Genomic DNA, 24,268 nt, shown 5'->3' with positions numbered 1-24,268 from the left:
GGTTATAGGTGAAACACACACACACACAAAGAAAAAGCAGTTAGGGAATGTGACGAGGGAGACGAGGTGCAAAAAGACAAAGGGCAGGAGTACTGTAACAGCAAAGAGACTGGAGGAAAATTAGACAGAAAAGCAATCTACAGTACACCCTCCTTTTACTGCTGTAGTGCATAACATTAAAATATCTCCCCTTGGGATACCGCTGCATTAGAGGCTAATATAAAGTATATATCAATGCAAATTACAGTGGATTGAACTGGAACATGTGCAGGGATAAGAGTCTGTGATTCCCGCGGGGCCAGGGATGAGCAGAAAGCAGGCACAACCTAACCACAGCAACAATTTCCCCAGTATCCCCAGCTGGCACACTTGGGTTGCACCCTTCAGCTGAGCCCATTAACCTGGTCAAATAAACAGACATAATAATGCCATCTGGTAGACACCTCTACCAAAAACACATGACAGCTCCTGATATGTATGCAAGGAACTTAACTTGTAAATCTGATGTCAACTCAATGGGTCTTAGACATTTAAAAATTTCAATTTCCAATCTACTTAAACAAGAAGAATGTTATGTGTGAAGTTAACAGTAAACAGAAGCAGTGCTGTACAGTGACAAAAAAAGGTATGTGAAGTATGTGGAATTTTAATGGTTTTCTACATGAATTTGTCATAAAATGTGATCAGATTTTCATCTAAGTCAAGAGTATTAACAAATATAATATGCCTAAAATAATAACACAAAAAATATCTTTATTGAGAACAACCATAAAAGCTTACAGCGTTCGTGAAAAAAGTATGTGAACCCTTTGAATAATGACCTCAAAGCTTCAGGAGTCAGATGTTAGCACAAGTTAACAAAATTAGCTTGGAGGTGTGGAATACAGCTACTTCGACTGACAAAAAACACTCTTTGAGTTTGCGCCGCACAAGAAGAATATGCTTCTCTGAGCAATTCTTGATCTATGATCAAGAATTGTTGATTTACATAAAGCTGGAAAAGGTTACAAAGTGCTGTCAAAGACTAGAAATTCACCAGTCTACAGTTTGACAAACAATCTACAAATAAAGACACTTTCGAACTGTGGCTACTCCACCAAGAAGTGGGCGACCAGTCAAAATGACCCCAAAAGCACATCAACCCCTCATGAGTGAGGAAACAAAACAACCCAGAGTGACAGTCAAAGATTTGAAGGTATCTTCGGAACTGGCTGACATCTGTGTTCATGAGTCTACAGATCAGATTACATTTTCATGCAGAAAACCATGAAATTCCAAAAGCTTACATACCTTTTTTCCCACTGTATATGTACATTGTACAGTACTAATCAATTTGATGATCTAACAAATACACACAGGCTGCAATGGAGGTCAATGTTTGATCCACTCTACATATTTTCTAAAAAATCGCCACTTTCCTGGCTTTTGCTTAATTTATGCTGTTACAGTACTTAAGTTTAGGACTAATACTATATCAAAGCTGACACCAGTGTTATTAGCATATACTAAAATGAAAACTATTTTGTATGTTAGAGGCTGTTTTCATAAATATTTTAAAGTTCAAGTTTTATAGTGCCTTTTATTGATTTAGTTTCTATCTGATACAAGGGTCTAAGCACAGCGGGAGTCTTAAGTAGAATGTAAGACTTAAATAAAACTTTATGGAACTAATATAAATACATTTACATGAAAAAGATAAAACTCAGCAAAAATCCTAAAATTTGCAAAACAATTCTTTGCGGCTATATCCTAAAGCCTTTAGATGGCAATATGTAAGCCTGTGGATCAAGAGGTAAAGCAGGTTGTCCACTAACTACATGGTAAGTGGTTTAATCCCTATCTCAAACATCAAGTGTCCTCAAGCAAGACAGTGAACCCCAGGGTGGCCATTTTGAGCTTTGGATAAAAATGCAATGTAACTACGTTTAACTACTAACCCATGTAGTAGTAAATAAAGGTGGATAGTCATTATATCATGCAGAAAACATCAGAGCCCTGTATGGGTGACAACCTGCAAACCCCAGACACACTGGTGATGGTAGTGTCCACTTTTATTCTTTCATTATAACTGTGTGGTACTGTGAATGCCATTTGCTTTGTTTTCGGTCAAGCTTTTAACTACAGTCTAACAAATAAGGACAAATCTTTTAACTAAAATCAAAACTACAATAAACTAATATAACTGTAATGAACTAAACAGAAATTAGCCTATGAACTTTAAAAGTTAACTAAAGCTGTAGAAACCACCGGCAAAATTATTCAAACAGAAATTCAGATTGAATTAAAAAATATGACAATATTAAACTATTATAACTTTAGCCCACCAACCTCAGAGTGTTCCTCTCATATATCCAAGAATATAAAAACTGTGTATGATTTTTTATGCACAAGGCTAAAACAATATCATTACAACAAGCTTCCTACAGGAGGGCCAGCTACATAAACAAATATTTCACGTCCCACTGTCTGTACTCACAAAGGAGGCTGGGAGGTTTCATTTTAACAGAGGATTAATGGTTCTCTCCTTCAAACATTAATCAGAAGCAACAGTGTTCTGGGAACGATTTGCCATTTCAATCCAATTTAAAACTACCAGAGTTTTAGGAGAGACTTTGTGATTACGATTCAACCCAGTCTGACTGACAGTACAGTTAAAAGACACAGCACCGCCACTAGCCACTTAGTTTACATATAAACCAACCATAATGGGAAACTAGTCAGACTGTGGCTGTAATCATCTGGGCTTTATAATGCTGTGCAACTTCAAGTATGAGTAAGAAAAATTCACCAGTGAGAAGCCAAACAAACATAGATTGGCACAGGTATTCATTCAATGTGTGAGAATAATTAAACTAAGTGCTTCCAATATGTTTCCCAAGCACATCGTGCCAAATGGACCTATTAAATTGTGCACATTACATTATAAATGTTTACTGCAGTGTACAACAATTTTCTTATCGTTCATTTAAATCTTCGTATAATTTCTGAACTCAGGTCAAGTTTGTGACAGAAAAAATTAATTCATCCATTCACACAGTATAACCCGATTGGAAGGTCCCGATTACTTTGTAAGTTGAGACACACAGCCAAGCAAGAGGTACTGTGTGTGCTGCACAGTACTGAACTGTCCCAGTAGCAGAGAATACCAATTCCAGTATTAAAACTAATTAGCAGAAGTTGGCACCGAACATTTAGTCAAATTTAGTCCTACTTACTTTTTAATTAGCAGCTGTAGGATTTAAAACATGTTTTTATTAAGCCTATACTGTGTTTTATTTAGGCAGACAGCATAGTGGAATTTACAATTATTACATTATTTTGTTCAATGCAAGTGTGTATTTTAGGTATCAAGTCAGAATAATTATTATCATATTCAATATTACATAAATCAAAGAAATAAAAAGACCAAACTAGTCCTGGTGTTTGTCCCTAAACCCAAACAAATCCTTCACTCTTTTAACCTTTCAGATGATACACACAGTCTGCAGGTTTAAACCCAATCATTACTCATCAGTTTGATTCTCTGTTAAATATATATTTTACAGCATTAATATTTCAATATATATGTTATTTGTTCTAACTGAGGCCTTTACATCCTTTGTCCTATTTAGTAACGTTTAGTCTATTAGATTTTTTTTTTCCAGAACAGTGCAGTTTTTTTAATAGTGTGTTCTGAAAGTAAGACCGAAACACGGTTCTAGAAGACCACTTCCACTGCCATCCAGTTACAGACATTCCACCTCTCTCTACCTGATCCCTAAAATAATGGAGAAATGTTACATCTGTTGTTGTAAGAGGACCTATCACTTGCCTTTTTGTGCATGATCTACATCATCAAGAAAGTAACACTGCTTCTGCAGCTGCTGTATTGGTGCGCTGTGTTCAGGGATAATACAGAGTGCAGGTCATCCGTGTTTCAAGGGGCCCCAACCCCCAGTAAAAACCAAAACCAAAACAAAAAACGAGTCTGAAATAAACTGTGTATTGGGAGAATAGTTACTCCCCTAGTTTTTAGTATTCTAAATCTAGGGACCATTAGTGTTATTTTATTCTGGATATACTGTACATCCACTAAAACAGCTTAGGGTGTAAAAGATTTATTCTAAAAAACGTTTTTATTTTATAGCTTTTCGTAATCTAAAATAACTTTTCAGTCAATGTGAAGACATGGGCTTTTGAGACCTGAAAGCCCAGGCGTGGCTGCTGCTGCTGGCTGTTTCTAATACTGAAATTTAATTAAGTAACTAGGGAAGAATAAAGACTGTCAGGCTGCATTTGTTCTATTGCATTTCACCGCGCAGGCACCTACTGGGTAAAGCTGTGAGTGTATATATAGGTGCCGAGTGGCATGTGTGTGTGTGTGTGTTTACTGTGTATGAGCTTTAATCGATCAGGGAAGACACTATTTAATTTAAAGCTATCATTTATTATACAGTTTAAATATATGACAGAAGCAGAACAACGGAAACACAAAATTGTCTGCAACATCATAAAAAGTACACTCGGGGGAGCAAACAGCTAAATTTACCTCAATCTATCACCTAACATACAGTAATTAGTGTAGCACAGTTTCAAACCGAATCAGCTGGCATCATACCTGTTACATGATTGTGAATAGTGTTGTTTAGGAAATCTTAAATAGGTGATAATGTTTTGTTAGAAGATGAAACTGCTACTGCAAGGACAGAGTCTGTAGCCAAAAGCATGTTATTAAGGTATTCCAGCACACTCTGTGTCTAAATTTGGCTTCAATGTTGACTAAGCTAAGAGGTTTGAAAAACTAGAATCTAAGAAGATTGTAGGTAAATTAACAGTGAAAAAGCTTTTGCAGACAACATGTTTGTACCACTCTGATCAGAGTAATTTCAACTATGCATTAACAGAACAGTATTTTTTCCCAATGCATATTTCTAGTATGCATTGGGAATGTGGTATGTTTTGATTCTACACAGACGTAACCAGCTCCATTAATAGGGAGGGTGTTGTTCAGTCATCTAAAATGTTCTGTTATCAAAAGTTGGATTCAAACATAATAAAATCTCAGATTAAGGCGCAATAATTTCAAATGAAAAACCCCATTACTGAATCCTCACGGCAATGCAGGTGTATGAAACTGTCATAAAGGTTTAATGCTGTGAGATTTATCTGTGTTGTCAATGAACTGCCAGTAGAAGTGTAAATTAAAACCACTATTCCAATTTTCATCACATCATGAAGTTTTCCTAATAAAACCACTGACTAACTGAAATTATTTTTGTCGGTTTTTCTAATTTACCATCAGTTTCAAAAAACCTGAGCCATGTGGCTGTTGCAATGAACTCTGCACAGATGTTTGGCTCAAATTACTTTGCAAAGGGCTATTTTTTTATTAAACTGTAGAAGTGATATACTCTCCCTCTGTGAGTTTATCTTTCTTACCCTGTTCTGTGTCTCCCTGTCCCAGCCCCTGGCCTACGCTCTCCACACTGAGCCTCTGTACTGCCTGCAGCAGGGCTGGCCTTAGTTTGGCACATAAGTCTGGCTCATAATCTTTTTGACGACGCAAAAGCACTTCTAGCACACTGAGAGCTCTCTCTGCCAGGGGGGCCTCCCTAGTGCAAACCATTTCCTTTAATGATACAGACAGCCAACAGAACGACACACACAAGCCATAAAAGAGATTTTAGAATATGGTTTAACACCAGCATTGTCTTAATGCAGTAAATCTAACAAGGTACTAACTGCAGGTTAAAGAGAAATATGCGTCTTCCATAAACTGCAGAATTTCAGTTTAAGGCTTTACAAATATTTTTAATAGGGTATGAAACAATGCAGCACATCAGTCACTATTTAAGAGCCTTTAATATGACCAACCTCTTAAATCAAATTTTCTGTTTGGGGTGTCTGGTACTCACCAGGAGGATCAGTATGACAGTTGGATACATCTCTATCAGAGTAAGAAGCTCCATGGTTTCCATGTCTGGTTCCCCATCCCGTCTCTTATCATCATGGTTTTCTTTCTTCTCTCCTTTCTGCTGCATCTCTCCCTGTAGCTAGAAATGACATCCAACTACCTTTTCATCAACTCTGATTCTAATTTAGGAGAGTTCAAAGGGAATTGAGAAAAATCCTCTCATGCAGAGCCCCAAATGACTTTTTTTGACTTACTGGAAAGGGTAGATAAAATTATTTTTTAAATCCCCCGACTAAACAGATTTTTTACCAGCCAATATAAAACACTTCTTAAGCAAAATATTCACATATATTGATTAGCAGTTTATAAATTCAAAAATTCTACTCTTACTGTTTCATAAACACATATAGCCTATACTTTATATGGTCCAAAACATGACCACCTACATTCTGTACTGTGCCTCATACAGACAAACTGCTTCTGACAGTTAGAAGTGAATGTGTACAATAAGGTGTGGTATAATAGCACTATATTCATACCGAGAGATCAGACACAGAGGACATAAGCAAAAGTATCTGCAATTCCTTTTATTACATAACTAGTGATAAAAAATATTTACCTGCCACAGTGGCAGATAGAGATTTATTGCCCAAATGGAAAATCTACACACATTTTACCTTTAGTGGGTGTTCGTTTCAGACCCTGTTCTCATGCATGAGTTACTGTTACTTTTAAAACTTCAAAATAGAAAAAGTAATCATTCTCTGTAACATGTGGGTCTGAGGCAGATGTGAACCAACTCTCCCCTTACCAGGGTCTTCTGTGCATCTGTGTTCTGTTCTTGCTTGGTCAACCAAAGTTCCAAGACCAGGGACCCAAATTTCTCCTCTAGCTCCACATAGCGACAGATGAAGTGGAGGAGTGCAGGATGGTGAATGTAGAGGGAAGAGAAGATTTGGCCAGAGGACAGTGCCTTGCTGATGCAGTTCAAAGAAGCCTTGAGTAGATTGGTAAAGAAAGATTGGAAAAGTCTAAATATTTCTTTAAAGATGAGAACACATGCACAAAACTTTTTAAAAATAATTTCATCGACCCAAATGGAAGACTGCAGAGGTTTTACTCCCAGCGGGAATTCTTCTACAATCTATGGCTTATTTATATTCATAGGCAAAATAAATACATTATTACTATTAAGTACTTTCAAAGCAGCTGCAACACAAAGTTTTGCTATGTAACATCCTTTGAACTAAAGAAATGTTTTACACAAAAGACATTTTCAGACAGTGTTATTTGTTCTGTGTAGCTTCAAAAAATGGAGACACATAATTAATTTTCTCTGCTGATGAATTATCTAAAGCACAATATGGATTTAGTAATGAAAGATGAATATGGACTGTCAAGCTTTGATTTTGAGTATTCAGAGTACATTAAACTGTACAGAGCTCTAACTTGAGTACAAGCTATTCTCTCTGTGCACAGAAAACACCTTCATCTTGATGACACCTTGACACCTCAGTGTGGCACTGCTTGTAAGTAAATCTCTATGAATGTGACAAGAGAATCTTTTCACACTGTAAACACAGTAAGGATCACTCACTTTACATAAAATAAAACAGAATATTTAAAACTGAGGTAGAAAACTTGCCTCAACTGTCACAGTGTATTTGGGTAAGCACAAAAGACAAGAGATGAAAAGTAAAACTGTGAAACTGTTTTATCTGGAAATGTAGATGATTTGATTGAGGTATTATTTTTTTATAAATATAAAAATGTTCATATTTTACAATGTATGGAAGTACTGTACTACTTTATTATTAAGGTAAAGAATGTGTTTTGATTTATGCTGAGTGAAACTATCAAAGTTACCCCATCCAGGCTGGGGCTCTTGTCTTGTGTCACTGCCAACAGGTAGAGGGCAGAGCGGAGCACAGAGCGTGGCACGGCACAGCTACCCTGTTCCTGCACCGAACGCAACAGGCACAACACACTGGAAAACACCGTCTGTTCTGGGAGGAGCCTGGTCCACACACATTCACAACAATGATGACATTAACTTACAAAATTACAAGTGCAGTATAAACATTTCCATGTTTAAAAATATACAGACACACATATACTTGAATGTCAAACCCACGTTCAGTGTGAGGGTAATAAACTGGACGAACAAACAAACTCGGTGCGCAGAGCAAACAAACTGCTCCAGGGGTGTGTTGATATCACAAAGTTGCTATCTTTCCTCCTCATATAAAAACACCAACACATTCAATTAGAATATATACCAACACACAGACATGCACACAGATTCACAAATCCTACACGTAGGCTACACACAGTCAGCCCTCCTACGTTATGTAAATCTCTGGCCACAGTTTCCATTAATCTTGATGAGACCACACAGTGGCAGGGAGAGGCTTTCATCCCCTTCCCCCAGGGTAGGGTAATGCATAGCCGAGGTTCCAGAGAAGGACAGATAAAACTTTCCAAAGAAGCTGAGGTCATAAAATATGTACTTAAGAACACCATCGATAAGCCGCAGCAGAGCCACTGGAGCAGGAAGATAGCTACAGCAACATGCACAAGCAGCTGGTTTGTTGGTAGAATACAGTGAGATACTGATATTGATACCAAGCTATGATCTGACACCAGCTATCATCTGGGATTTGGTGATTTCAATACTGTGATATAATGTTCAAATGTTGCCTTTTCTGCTCCCAGGGGCTGCATTACTGAACAGTCTTTGATCTTTATATCCACATTAGTAAAGAACATTTTTCACATTTACTTCCTCACACTATTTTTAGTGTCTATTTCTAGAAGCACTTACTGTATAGACTCTAAACTAAACTCTAAAAATGTCTGTGTTTATATATGTTACTTAGATCACACACAGATGAAACTGGAGCACAGAGAAGTGGTGCAGCTGGCTGTGTGCCAGCACTGGTATGAGAACAGAAAAGTTTGATGACATTTTGTTCTTTATATTAACTCCCTTAACGCAGTGTTACTAAGAGCTACTCAGCAGCCACAAGGCCACATTTCAGATGGACAGTGCTTACCCTTCTAACAAAAAACACTCAGCAGCTGAAATGTTTATTGGTAGATTTAATTTCCACCAAAATACTAGGTCGGAACAAGTTTGTTTTGGCATTTGCGTAATTTTAAATTGAACAAAGCCTTGATTTTTTATCAAGCAACTTTTGCAAAACCAAATGCCATTCTCCTTTTTCAACTTTGTACATTACGTTTTGAATGGCTGGAGTGTAAAAATCTAGGTTTTTCAAATGTTAATAAAATTGGCTTTTATTTTCTTGTCTTTATTCAGATTTTCTTTTACTTTTTGCTATTTTGTGTAGTCCAGCTACAAGTCCAGACCATGTGTTTGTGTGTGTGGTATTACCTATTTCCTTGCTGCAGGGCAAGGTGTAGCATTATCACCAGACAGTACTGAAGGGACCTTGGCCCTTTATATTCACACAGTTGCAGCCCCGGGACCTCACACAGCAGGGAGGGCCAATCTGACACACGACAGCACAGAGAGGGAAGGTGGTGGAGCAGAAGATTCTCCACTTCCTCAAAATCTGGTGTGTGAGCATGGAAATAAAAAAGACGCAAAAGAGAAAATGAGTTTATTAATCAATGTGGGAAACAGGGTCAGGAGAAAGTTATGGAGATACAGTACAGAGAAAAACAGAGACAAGAGAAAAAAGAAGGAGATGGATGGATGGAAATGAGGACAACTCTTACAAGTCATTTGTAAATGAGTCCTCAGCAATTTTGTCTTTGTGACTACAGCCAAGCCAAAGCAGTAATTTGTTTATGTAGAGGATAAATTAATTTGTGGATAAAAGTGAGTATAGTTTACACCTTTAATAATCTATGGTGAATCAAAACATATAGCCAATTTAACCAAGTTAATAAATACGGTTCCTAAAATATGCAGAAAGCACCTGGAATTGAAGTTATGGTGTGAAAGGGAGCTACTATTAAGGAAGAAAACAGGAACTGCAAGAAGAGATGAGAGCCAGGACAAGCCACTGTGAAACAGTGCAGAGGAGGGATTCCATGTCTTCAAAGACTGGAGGACTGAAAGACAGGAGCAGGGGGCAAAAGAAAATGATATATGCTGTATAAATAGCCAACGATGTAAAAAAAAAAAAGGGATGAGGGAGAGAAAACACAAAGACGAAGCATAGCAGTGAATCCAGATTTTTTTCTGAAAGGTCTAACAGAGTAGGTGTATATGCACCGTGATACTGCATCCATGATGTGGTGGTCTTTAGGGAGCTTGAAAGAGAGAGGGGAGAGTGAAGGGGAAACAGAGAAAAGAAAAAAATAATCTCAGAACGAGAAGGGGGAAAAATATGGCAATGAATAGAGAAAATAGTGCTTTGCAATTCAGCCTCCTGAAAGTTTGGGGGGGGTAGAGAGAAATTGTGAGAGGATAAGAAATGCAGTATATAGCATGAAGAATCACTGGAAAGTAGGGGCATAGTAACAAAGAGAATGACGAAGTAGTCACAAGGAGATGGCAGACAGGGATAAGGGTCACTGATGAATGAGTATGGAGAGGGCATAAAGCCACAGCAGGGTCTGAGGGGAGTGAGACTACCAATCAGCAACAGAGGAAAACAAGTAATGGAGAAAGAGAAAGAAATAAATGGTACTGTTTGGAAGCAGGGAAATCTGAGGAGAAGGGCAGCAAGCACCAATGTAGCTCTCATCTCAGGAGAAGTAGTGAGAGAGTGAAGAAGGGAGGAACGGAGAAGACGAGGACAGACAGATGAAGACGCAGGGGAGACAACAGATGGGAGAAAGACAACAGACCTATAAAGCAGGCTGCTGTGATACGCTGCCTCCTGCTCAGGTTTCAATCACAAAAAATAAAAGAAAAAAGAAAAGAGAGAAGAAACATTTTTTACACAGATGTTGCACTATTATCAAACAGCTGTACAAAACTGCTAAGGATACACTTTAATAAATCTTCCAACTAATTATTAATATAAATGATTAATTCAGTCTAGAAAACACTGACATGGAGAAGATATGCAACTAGATATCGAGGAGAAACAGCACTAATATCATCTATATATACAGATATATACTGTATCTATCATTAATATATATATATATATATATATATATATATATATATATATATATATATATATATATATATATATATATATATATATAAAGATTTACCAAAGTTTAAAAGAAAGATAAAAATGAGCTTTTCATCAAGAAACATTTGAGAGCAGAGACAAATGGGGGTATGAAAGAGGCTGAAAATGAAAGTGATAAGGGTGATGAAAAGGGAGGAAGATGTTGACAGGTAGAAAAAGAAACAAACAGGAGCCTAGATCCTCAGAACTCATTATTCACAGCCACACACACACACACACACACACACACACACACACACACACACGGCATGCATACAAGAACAGCACTGGCTTGTGCTCTCTCTTACATCTCATTACCTCAAAGAAATATTTTACTCAACTCTGGTCTCAATATCACAACATGCCTCTTGGGATGTTCCAATAAAAATGTTTTTTTATTCTTTATGTTAGAGTGGCGTTAAACTGATGTGGAAAAGGGAATGGGAGAAGTATAGAGCTGGATTTTTAGTTTTCAAATTATAGCTTAATCTACCTAGAGTTGCTGTCCTTTGATGTAAATAACGTCAGCCTCGAATAACCAGGAGCAATGGCCCTTTAATTTGAAGTATTTTTGACATTTATGAGAATTAGCATCAGCTCCTTCACAAAGGAATTCGAAGCAGAAAGCAAACACCGTTAAATGCTCACTTCAAGGCCACACTCAAAGTCTCTTCCTTTCATCTTATGGAAAGAAGGAAATGTTTTTGCAAACATTTTTTAAAATGACAAGCTACTTTAAGACCATTTTTCTGAACAGGGTTGGAGATAGACTGTTCTATTAAGGATGACAGTCTTCTTTGATGTTATAAGTGAAAAAAAGACACAAGTATATTATAAGTATATTGTATTATAAGTATGTAAGATGTTATAAATAAATTACAAAGAATTTGTAAGTTTATGATTGTGATTCTGGAAGTGACATGTTTTTTTCTCTACAAACTCTTTAGTTTGATTTGTTAAACAAATACATTTTAACATTGGTCTGTTACTATAATCTATCCATTTAATTCTGCCAGGTGAAACATGGTGGTGGCCTAATGTTTAGACAGCTCATTAAAAATCTAACTGGGAATTTATTTCAATACACAACTCAAAGCCTTGTGGGAGAATGGAAAAAGAAAAAAATCCCATTAACTCTGATTTGGGGTTTGTGGAGATGCAGAAGTAACCTAGAAAAAGGTTCTATGGTCTGATGAGACCAAAATGAAGCTTTCTGGCCGCAAGACTAGAGAGTATGATTTTCTAGTGAACATCCCAGGTAAAAAGTCTCTCCCATCTCAGCAGCTTAAGTTTGAAACTACTTCAGGCAGTCACAGATGTTTTGGTTTGCCTTACTCGTCTTCTTCTTCTTCCATGGTCACTTAGTTTTTGAAGATGGCCTGCTGTAGGCAGATTTACCCATGTGCCAAGTTCCTTCTACTTCCCGATGATACATTTAACTGTGCTCCAAGTGATATTCAATGACTTGGATGTTGCTCCTAACCTCAGCAGCAAACTAACTCTTTGCAGAATTGCATGAAGTGTTCTTTTGTCCTCAGGATGTAGTTTTTGGTCAGGATCCTGATTCCCGAGTAACTGGACCTTCCAGATACAGATGTATTTCTGCTACATTCTTTGAAACACATTCTCTGCACTCAGGTGTTCTCCATTTAACTGTGTGACTTCTTAAACCAACTGGCAGTACCAATGATGATTTAGAGGAGATATATTTTATTCTTTTATGTTTTTTAAGTCAATAAACAGGCCCCAATTCAGTATTAACTTACATGTTTAAACTTTTACACTAGCAGGCAGGTTTTAACATTTAGTAGAAAACATTTTATTTGCATTCACCTCTGTTTTTTTCTAATAGGCTTTGGTAGACTTATGCCACTCTAGAGGATTTTAAGCAAGGTTCTCTTTTCTAATAAATCAGAGAAGGCCAATTCTGCTTGACTGATATATTTGTATTTATTGTAATTTCATAACAAATATTACCTGAAGGACTAGACAGAGCATGATGGATTGATTCTATGCCTCATGCTACCACTTACTTGATTCCCAAAAGTTGCATAGTGTAGTTTTTACCTGCTTTTTTACAAAACAATGCAGCATCTGTCAGAAAAACTACCCTGGGCCTGTTTCTGGAACACAATGTGATGCCACTCAGCAAGGTGCTGGCCAACTAGAAACATGTAAGTGCACATTTCCAGTGGGTTACTTTATAATTAGAACAACGTTTTTCTCACATATACCTTGAGATCTTCACAACCAGAGATAAAACAGTTGCTACCAGGATAACTTTCTAGAGCTATAAAACAGTGTCACAAACCACAACAGTCAAATTGGACTTCCCACACTATATGTCATTGTCTCCCCTGTGCATGAAACAAGACACCCACACATCCCTACTGCTTTTAATTTGTGAATAAGGCCTAAATCTGTGTGCAACACACAGACGTCCTACCAGGATTTTGTGACTTCTCAAGACTGGAAGGTAATCTCAAAACTAATCTGGAAAAAAACTTAATGAAATCTCAAGAGCACTGTGAACAACTGACAACTGACATGATCTGAACTTCTGCACACACTGCTAACATGACATCATTGCTTAGAAACCAACATGGTTTTTACTGTTGCTACATATATAGCAGCTCTGTGTGTAGTGCAAGTGTGTGCATGCATACCATGCTGGTAGGAGTCAGAAGCAGGGCCTGACTGGGAAAGCAGACACATGCTGAGTTTCTGTAGAAAACCACAGCATGATGCATTGAGATCTGGGTTCCTAAAAGAATTGGTAAGAGGAAAAAAACACACAGGGGAGAGAGAATAGACATGAATATAAAGAAAAGACAGTAGGGAGAGCACAGGAAAACTGCAGAGGCACAAGAAAAAAGAAAAAGAGAGCACCCAAAACAAAGCACACACAGCACACATCCATCCCACAGTGCACGGTCAATACAGTGAAAAATAAGCTGCAAGACACAGGACAGGATGTGCCTTGTCTTAGTCAACACAGAAATGCCATGGTTCAGTTTCATTACAGCTCAGAGCAGGGGACCTAAAGCCTACCTAGGCAACCACATTAATGTAGAAACACGAAAGTGCAAACAGAAATACTAACACATACACATGCACCCACAAAGCGCTAACATATACAAAGCAAAATCTAAACACATGCACAAGCAAAGAATAGGCTTTAAAGCTGCAGAACCAGAGCTCTGAGACAGACACACTGCTGAGAAAGCTGGTAGAAAGATTCAGAAATGACAGATGCCTGAGTCGTGTTATCTGTCTCATTGTTCAATGCACTCTGACAGGGAATGATAATAAGAACTCAACTTTCAGAGCCACCACAGTTTAACACACAGACACACACCTTTTAGACAGAAGTGCTTTGTTAATTGTTCTGTAGGAGTGTGCGTGTCTCCAGGTTATCCTTTTACAGTGTACCTGTTTCCAGCACAGAAGAGGCCTTTGTGTTCCAGAGCCAGCCTGTAGAAACCAGAAGAAACTGCAGGGAAGAAAAGGTGAAAAGCATATTTTGAGAAGAGGAAGAAACACTTTAAAAAAAAAATTTCACAAAGTACATTGCTAAATTCCACATATAAACAGCTAAACACTAATAAAAGGCATACTAATCGTCCAGTTAGTGTAAGGTTAAAGGAGAACACAGTTAAAATTTCAGTGGTTTAAAAGCGATAGGGAGAAGGAACTGAGACATTGGACACACAGTCCAGACAGAGATGCCCGTCATTATCACACATGTATCATTCAGTCTCTGTCCATTTATGAATTTCTGTTAGACAGTGTAAATTTGCCATGTTTGAATCTGCAGTACTAACACAACTTAAAATAGCAAATGCTATGAAGCATGTTGTACAAAATAAAGGTACATGTACTCAACAGCAATGATAAACTAACAATATAATCAGTTTAAAGCACTAAAAAATAAATAAATGCAAATCCAATTTTGGTGCACCTGAATCAAACAATACTGTCCCTTCTGGCAACTGATCTTCTTATCTTGCATTTCCTAGACTGTTCATGGGCCAATAATCCCCATGGCTTTGTATTTCAGTCTTTTAATCATTAGTTTTCAGGATACATTCCCCTACAAACGATATTCTAAAAATACTCATCACTTGGCTAACTGTATGGGGAAAACCCTACCATATACTGTAAAGCTGCACTTAACATCTTGGCTGTTTCGGTGCTGCAGTGACAGAGAGGACCCATTACTTATTACAGGGAAGTTTTAATTTGAGTCTACTAACTCACTCTCTTGTGGACCTATGCCAAGAACTTCTCAGTCATATCTGCAGAAAATGGTTCTGCTTTGTTAACTGCTGGCAGCACACATATAAAGCTTATGATTCTTTTTAGAGCCACCACACAGGCTTGTCTAGATGCCCGAGGCAACACGTTTCCTGTCAATAATTGAGGTTTGCAGTGTGGACAGCCAGTTATGGACAGATTGCTCAGTTTTCCCCCTACAGTGATAGCAAATTTAGTCAACATTTAGGTATTTATGCCCCTTTTTGATGACAGCAGAATTAATTTTAAACTGCGCAATTGTGGAGTTTAGTTTAACATTACTCTACAGAAACATTATGTGATAATGACAATAAACCAATTCACTTGGCTGGAATGAGCTTTATAGTCAAATTGCACCTGTTAACGCTTGTTTAGTTAGTTAGATTTCAGTTGAATGTATTGTGAGCAACATGCTTCATTAGCAAATCTGTATCAGAACGTAAGCTTTTCAGAAATATGTCTGGTAATTTCTTCTGTCTGGTTGGCAACTCCACTGCGGTGTGAGGATTGTGCTATATGATGCTGGCAAGACCAGTACCAGTATGTGCCAACACAGCAGTAACAAGACAATAAAAACAGGAGCTGTGTGTGGACTGTCCCCATTATATCAGTCTGCCATGACAGTTAATGCCATCATGAATAGTAGCACAGTTTAACAGAACGTTATCTTTTAAATTTCATCTCATAACTAAGAGCCATCAGATGAACAAATTGGAAGAGAAGCTTCAGATCTATCATCTTAAAATAGGAAAATGTGTCCACTATGAATTCTTGATATTTGTTTCTCTTAAGTGATGATTCATTTATCTAATTTTGTAAGCATCAAAAAAACAACTCCACTGCGGTGTGAGGATCGTGGCTGTGGATTTGTTGTTGTTGTTGTTATCTCTCTGAAAACTTTATCATGGCTTTAATCAAATCTGGATTAGTTTAACTTGTCATATCATGAAGCAACATTGGTTGTGTTACAGCTACTGAATAATGAGTTTATGATATTTTTCTTTCTAAAATAATATTACAGGGACTGTCAGCCTGCTGTCTCGTCTAGAGGACAAAAGACTCTACTGCAGTAGTCAAAGCTGAATAGTTAATGCGGAATATGTATAAGATCGTGACTAGCTCATCACAACAAGCCCAGCAATGCGAGTCAGTGCAAATGAGACAACATACAGCATCAACAAGTAGACAGTATGCACAGTATAATTGATGATTTGAGGTTGTGGTGTTATCCAACTCACCTAATTTCTTTGCAAAGACAGGCATAAAAGATGGAAGGAGGGTGAACTGGGAGGATAAGATGGAGTAGAAGTACTGCAGTATCTGAGCAATGAGTGCACGCTCACACATTCTCTACACACACAAACACACAGAAAATTGTAATAAATGACCAAAATACAAAACATTTTTTCTTGACTGATTGATTTTCAGCCTAAATACCAACTCTGGAAAAAAATCACATGAAACAATTGCTAGCACTACAGCTGAGGCACTGATCGATAGGCTCTAACGCCCATGTTTACATAAAACAAATGAAGACAGAGCCTGTATGGCTGTGCTTATTAATACAGTCATTTAGAGGCTCTGCCACACAGAACATAATAATCAGTGTGACCCGTTTCTCAGAATAGAGATGATGGGAACTGCAAGATCATTTTCTCAAGAGTTTGGCTACAAGTGCCTGTGACAGGGAGATAGAAGGTTAAGATGAGAAGATGATGAATCAAATATGTGCTTCTGCGCGTTTGAGTGTGTCTGTCTCTCACAGTGACGGTGGGTATCCAGACGGAATCACAGCACCGCAGCAGACAGTGACAAAGACACTCCAGTGAGTCCTGAGCATGGCAGCGTTTAGATGGAGCTGTGAATGTGTTCTCCCTCAGAACAGGCTCTGATGCACAGTCCTCAGCCAACCTTAGACACACAGGCATAAATAAATACACATACAGGTTGAAAATGACAGAGACAGGCAGACAGACAAAGATATGACTCTGTTACATGCAGTTATCTTTTCTGCTGGTGGACAGAATCATTTTGTTCTTTGACTCCACTTATCTTCACAAATTAACACTTAATATATCTAATTTAACTTCTTCAACATGTGCTGACCTGCAAGCAGCCTGAATACAGATAATGGCCTGAAGGAGAAAACCTTCTGCCACTGAAGCCTGGCTGCTGGTGTCTGACCTCTTCAGACTCCCCTGGAGAATAAACAGAGAGAGATGTAAAACAAAAACACATCTAATCACATGGCAAAGAAAGCTGTCTTATCGTCTCATCAAGACACATCAACTGAAAGATTTGTTCAAGAAATCATTAAAACTTATCTAAAAAAACTTATCTTATCTAAAAGTCCATTAAGACTGACCTTGAGAAACACTTCCTTCTGTTTCTTCAGTGAACATCAACATTATATTCATTAACATTTTTTGAATATTAGCCTTGAATCTGTATCATTTTTCAGTGCAACTGGAGGATTTCTTTGCATATTAAATTCGAATGTGAATGCATGCAGAAGGACATTTATTCCTTTAAGGAAGAATTAATTCCCCTCAATAAAACATCTAGGTCACACATTCGTATATTTTGTGTGACATAAAAAGGCAGATGTACTGTAACAGTGTCTGTTTTGTCACTGGAACAGCCACTGATAACCACAGAAACAGTTTTAACAAACGCAGTAGATGTATAGCACAGACAGTTCTGTTCACCACAATTTTCTAATTTTTATGTATCTCGTATCCTTGTTTCATAACTGTAGACAAAACATAAAGAAAAACTAACTAACTCACAGAGCTTCTCTGATTAGCAGGGGAGGGCAGCGGCAGCTCAGATAATCTGTTTGTAATGACCTCTACCAATCCTTCCATCTCCCTGTACTGGACTGGTCTGGATTGGTGGTTCAACCTTCAGAATTCAGACAGAGGACGATGTTAGTACATATGAACAAATCATCTTAAATACTAGGGCCGTCAAAGTATATATATATATATATATATATATATATAAACAAAAATTCCTTTTAATGTACCCATTTTCTTGTGTATGAAAGACTATTTGTGACTCTCAGTATATGCAGACTGATTTTCAGTATTGTATTTGCACTTAAAGAGTACCCTGACATAGATTAGCAGACGTAAAATGTGTGTATTATGCAGTTTGTCCACTGTCTGCCTCTGTGTCTGACACTGAGGGCTGAGCTCCTGTCCTCCACACAGGGCGAACAGCAGGCAGGAGAAGGAGCAAGACACTAAGGCTGACAGGGTCTATGCTTCTTACTGTATACAAAACAAAAGTAGAAAGAAAAAGTATCTAAAACACCCATCACACTCTATAAACATGCATAAACAGCAATGTCAGCTATGCACACGGTCTGTGACTTTGCTGGCGAATCGCTAATTGCTATGAATACAGCAAAACAACAGCTGCCGCTAAACCTTTAGCCTAATTTTTTTCACATAATTTAATAACTGAACACGTTCTGGTGGAATACATCTGACACAGCATCTCTCCCACGCTCTCAAACCTGCCTCTTCCATCTACTTACTGTACATGCCCAGCAGTGAATCACGTCAGCAGTAAAGGGAGAAGGAGGGGAGGATCACTGAGTATGTCTGCATTCTTCATTGTTTTTAAACATCACCCTGGGATTAATATCAGGATTGTTGTTTTATTTTAATTCAAGAGATATGTGATATGTGTGTAACGGGTGTATAATGGGGTGTTATGTCTGTTCGCCAGTTCAACTTCACTTCCCTAACATAGTCCTACATGACTTGCATGTCGAGATGGGTTATGGAAAAAGCATTTAAATATTTCAGCAACAATCAACACTAAAAAGTTAAAAATCCACTTACTTCACCAGTGTGCTTGACAATATGTGACTCATTTATCCACAGTATGTTTTTGTGTCTACCTAAAAAGGGCAGAAGCAGCACTAGCAGCCTGTGTAGCTACAAGTAGACAGGAGGATGACACTCCAACTTTCACAGCTTCTGTAGCGGCTGCAAACCCTGGACCACTGGGGAACAAACGTACACTTGGGGGCTGCCTGTAACAACAACACACAAACACACACATAAAAATGATAGTACATTCATTCACAATGGATGAGTACAAGTACTGTGTCTGGACAGGTACAAATTCTTTACAGTCTCAACTTTTATCTGAGTAGGTTTACATGAAATAGAAAGAATAGAAAGATTTCCAAAGATGTGGAGTTCAAAAGTAATTGGACAGATACAAATGAAGTCACACAAAATAATCAAACTCAATCTTTTGTGGAAAAGCCTTTAAGTGCAAGTCTGAAGTCTTCTACCAGGAGACAACAGCATGCGCTTTTGCTAAAAAGCCGGTTGGCTGGTTGACTTGGGCGATTTGGTATGCTTAGGATAGTTGTTTTGCTTGATGAAATATTATCGCGTGAGTGGTGATGTTTTCTGCTGAGCTCACGAAATGCTCTCATAAACCCTGTATTCACCCTGTTTTTTTCCATCAGAATTGAAATCATCAATAAATGTCAAGTGTGTCACTTCAATTGGCACCTACACAAACTAGAACAGAACCAGCACTGTGTTTGACAGATGAGGTGGTGCTTTGGGTTCAGGGCTCTTTATTTTTTCTCTCTCCACACTTTCATGATTTTGACATAAGTTGATTTTTGTTTCATCAGTTCACAGAACTCAGTTTGTTATTTCTGAACTGGAACCTGGCCTTTCAGTTCTTTAAGATGAAGCAGTGCTTGTATGCTGTGGTAAATTAAAGGCTCTGGTCATGAAGTTTTCTCTTTATTGCTGACAAGTAAACATGCAGATATAGAGAACACACACACAGCCAATAGTAAGCCCCAAGGCTTACTATTGTCTTCTTCAGTTGCCCGGTCAACTCTATACTCTATATCTAAATAGCAACTCTAAATCAATCATGAGCTATGTGTAAGATATTTTGTGCATGAACTGACACTGAAACAAAACCCAACTGACCAACAAATATTCAGTAGTTGCCCAATAGCTTTTTAACCCTTGTGATTTGGAGAATGTATGTTAAAGGGGGTATATCTCACATGCAGTTATTTGTATGTTGATGGAAACTTACTCAAACTGAAGCAGACATTACACATTAATGTGGGCTCTGTAACTCCAGCACAGAGCTTAAAGAACAAAAACTGTGCAGGCTGTCAGAGCTGGTGTTAAATTGTAGCCTAGCAGCCGGAGGCACAGATCCTGAACCATCTATGATTAATACTACTAGAATCTGTGTTGTAAGCAAATAATTAAATATCAAGACAGAAAAAAATGTCTGTACTTTGGATCTCCAGGATTATTCAGTATGACAGGGAGAGGCCTTTCAGTAATTTTTTTGCTGATGTGGGTTTCTGACACAACAAAAACTAATCAAAAAGCTGACAGTCTGTTCATTTTCCTGTCTTTCTTGTTTTGCCAATACCACCACTGACTGAGTGAACCTACCCTCTCTCTGTTTCACTCACCTACACACACACACTCTTATTTTCTTTCTTTTATTTTTAAACAAATGGTGCTGACGTACAATATTAGCACTGCAAAGTGGTGCATGTCTATGGTCCATGACATCAAACAGCTGCAGACTTTTGGCACAACACAAACATCCTAATATTGTAATGCACACTTAAAGGTGCACACAAACACACACATGCTTAAACTCACCCTGTCTTCTAAGCCTAACTTAAACACGGACTGTCCTGAGGAGCTGGCTCTTCTGTTTTGACCCTGTTGTTTAGTCTCTATGTGCAAGTCTGTACATTCTTCACTGCACTGAACCAAAATATACTATATTGCTCTGTTAGTGTCCTTGGACCAGTTTCTGCCTCAGTGTGTTTCTCTTCTTGAAATGTTCAGGGATGCTGTGCTTGTTGAAAATTCCCATCAGTTGTTCACACACTCTTGCAACATATGGAATGACAATGTTGTTCCGTTTGTTCTGTTCTTCCCTGTCAGTTGTGGAAGTGTTCCTACTCAAATTTTTTTCTGGATTTGAAAAGGGCTGTGTTTATCAGAGAGTGAGGACTGGTCACAGTCTCCTTACTTTCCCAAAATGTCCTCACTCCCAAGGCAAAAAAAAGTAAACAAGTACACACACACACACACACACACACACACACACACACACACACACACACACACACACACACACACACACACACACACACACACACACAGGTGCATAGCTATTGGCAAGAACACACAGGCTAGACATTACAATTGTATCCCTCCACCTACCAATGACATTGTAGTTTACATGCATGTCTGACCAGACTTGCAAATTCCTTGAGTTTAATTGGACGCAGAAGTAAGAAGAAACTCCCACAGGCTGTTGCTGTGATATCGCCTTCATAAGAATGGGACAGACTGGAGGTCAGTGACCTTGACCTTGAACTTTGACGTCCAAAATGTTACCATTTCATCCTCAAGTCCAAGTAGAAGATTGTGCCCAATTTGATGACATTCCTTCAAGGCCTTCATGTGATATCACATGACACAGGAGGTCACAGTGACCTTTAACCACTAAATCAGTTTGTGATGGATGAACAACACCAAACCTTAAAGCCCCCAGCTGTCGCTATCAAAATGCAGCCACAATTATATACACACACGCTAAGTAACCTAAACACACACATGCACTGTGAGAGAAATGTTACTGACTAAATTTGGCAAAGATCTCTTTCTCTCTCTCACACATACATTTTAATTTGTTCAGCACTCTATTTTTTTACAGTTCCATTCAAGGAACAAATGACCCTCGACATCTGAAATCTCTTATATCATTAACATGTGACAAGTGAACCTTGCTATTACAATTATGTCAACCTTGCTATGACAGTGTTTTACTAGCTCATGACCTATTTTCATGTACAAGTTAGTAGACAGTTAATTTAAATCTAATTAAACTTGCCCAAATTAACAATACTTTATGCCTGTTTGTGTAGGAGAAGTTGCAAACACACACTTTGTGAGCACACAGATGTGCATAATACATTTTTATTTGTGTATTTCATTTCTGTGAAGGGTGTGTTACAGTTAAGAGATGTTTATGTGCACGGGGTGAGGATGATCCCTCCTCATACACACTGTTGCGATGAACCCTGTTTTTTGTCGGTCATGGACAGAATTACATTTTCCCATGCTCACTGCTGTAAACCACAATGTAAAACCAGCAGGTGGTGTTAATGTTGTGGCTGATCAGTGTATCTTGTAATAATACCACTGAGTCAATGGTTCAACAAACACTTAACATTGTTCCTTCTTTTAAATCTTGAATTATGCCAAACATATGTATGCCATATATCTTACATGCAGTATTTCTATAGTGTATACTGTATATTATAAATAATGATACAAAAAAGCAGCATATAAATATCAGCTGAAAACATTTTCCAATTAAATCTATTTACTTTAATGCCTGTGGACTATAACTGGCAGGCATGCTTCTTCCGAAATTCATGTCTTTGTCTCATTAGGTATCACGTAACTCGATAACTACACTCTCAAGTGTGTCTTGTGATTTAGCTGAGCAATCCTCTAAAATACATATGCTAGTTGCAACACCATTTACCTCTGAAAGTCAAATGGACCCTTTGATGACAGTGTCAAAAAGTTGCAGCTAACTAAGGTGCCTTAATTAAATCATAATTGCTGTGTCTACTCTCCAATAATATGACAGTGCTCTATTAAAGTAGAAATGCTCAAGTGTAGTCATTTAGTACTCTTTAGTCATTGTGAAAAGATATACACACGTCCAGACACGTCCAGTACAGTGTAATAAAGTTGGCACTGAAATGCCTCAAAGGAAAGGAAAACAAAAAACAGATCAGTCTCACCTTTCCAGTATCTCAGTAAGAAGCAGCAGACCTTGTTTCTGCACTGCTGGGTTGGTCAGCCGCAGAGCCTCCTTCAGACTGCGCACAAGGGACTCAATACCTAGCACAAAGTCAAAGAAATAGTGAGCAGGCAGACCTATCTCAACCAAGCACACACATTTTTCCAGTTCTGCTCAATGCCAAAGTTGTGACAGTGATGTGACTGACTACTATGCTACAGGCTAGACCCTCTTGTTGCATTAAAATGACTGACATGCTCATAAATATTGTACATCCACTAAGCACAAAGACACCAACACACACAGTCATGCATGTCAAACAAACCACTGCAGCAGAACAACTTTCTAATTTACTGCTACACAGAATCTGCTGTAATAAGCTCATGTTTATAATGAATTAGAGCAAGAGTCTAATAGCACAATGAGTTATTAAGCCAGATACCCCGTACTGGTAAATTAGGTCTGTAACTTTTCTGTAAATCTACAAAGGTATCAAAGGTAGGAGTTTCACACCTACCTTTGCATCAATTATCTTATTTTCAGATATGTTTGCAGATAAATCATGTAACCCAACTTTGAACAACACACTAGATACACACACACCAACAGTGTTTTCTTATCTGTCTTAGCTTTCTTACCATACACAGAGTGACACTGGGAGAAGAACAGTGGGTCTTCGGTCAGTAACACCAAACATGTATAGACAGACGACAACAGCACATCACTACTACTGCTTGCCAAACGGTCGAACAGAAACTCTATAAAGTAAAGGAGAGATGGAGGATATGAAGCGGCTTGTTAGAGGGGCTAAACTAATAAAGCAATAAAGACAGAACAACAAATAATGTTGCTATTCAAAAACAGCTTACAAATCTTTAAAAAAGGATGTAGTGTTTCCATGCATATTTAGCTGCTGGGACAAGAGGGAAACACAAACAGAACCACCACAGTGAAGAACAGATAAGTGCAGTGAATAAAGCAATACCAACAGACAAGGTAGAGTCAAAGTGAAAGCAGAAAATAAATCACAGAAGGCAACAGCTTGTGTGTGTATGAGTGGTAGTAC

At 38.0% G+C, this 24,268-nt stretch overlaps 1 protein-coding gene across 1 annotated transcript in view; it reads right to left on the bottom strand.

Moving 5' to 3' along the window:
* Positions 1-24,268, bottom strand: part of LOC113152902 (meiosis inhibitor protein 1) — a 54,711-nt gene that overhangs the window by 17,698 nt on the left and 12,745 nt on the right. The window contains exons 9-22 of the mRNA XM_026346425.1: positions 23,841-23,960; positions 23,204-23,303; positions 19,265-19,399; positions 18,141-18,255; positions 17,458-17,549; positions 17,115-17,262; positions 16,590-16,701; positions 14,488-14,548; positions 13,722-13,819; positions 9,291-9,471; positions 7,760-7,910; positions 6,705-6,890; positions 5,895-6,032; positions 5,419-5,608 (exon numbers count right to left, since the gene is read on the bottom strand). Coding sequence (XP_026202210.1) covers positions 5,419-5,608; positions 5,895-6,032; positions 6,705-6,890; positions 7,760-7,910; positions 9,291-9,471; positions 13,722-13,819; positions 14,488-14,548; positions 16,590-16,701; positions 17,115-17,262; positions 17,458-17,549; positions 18,141-18,255; positions 19,265-19,399; positions 23,204-23,303; positions 23,841-23,960 — 1,827 coding nt within the window. The remainder of the gene's footprint in view (positions 1-5,418; positions 5,609-5,894; positions 6,033-6,704; positions 6,891-7,759; positions 7,911-9,290; positions 9,472-13,721; positions 13,820-14,487; positions 14,549-16,589; positions 16,702-17,114; positions 17,263-17,457; positions 17,550-18,140; positions 18,256-19,264; positions 19,400-23,203; positions 23,304-23,840; positions 23,961-24,268) is intronic.

Source organism: Anabas testudineus, chromosome 8 (genome assembly GCF_900324465.2).
Source record: "Anabas testudineus chromosome 8, fAnaTes1.2, whole genome shotgun sequence".
Taxonomy (NCBI): domain Eukaryota; kingdom Metazoa; phylum Chordata; class Actinopteri; order Anabantiformes; family Anabantidae; genus Anabas; species Anabas testudineus.
The sequence above is the reverse complement of the archived record's forward strand: the minus strand, read 5'-3'. Positions and strand labels throughout refer to the sequence as shown.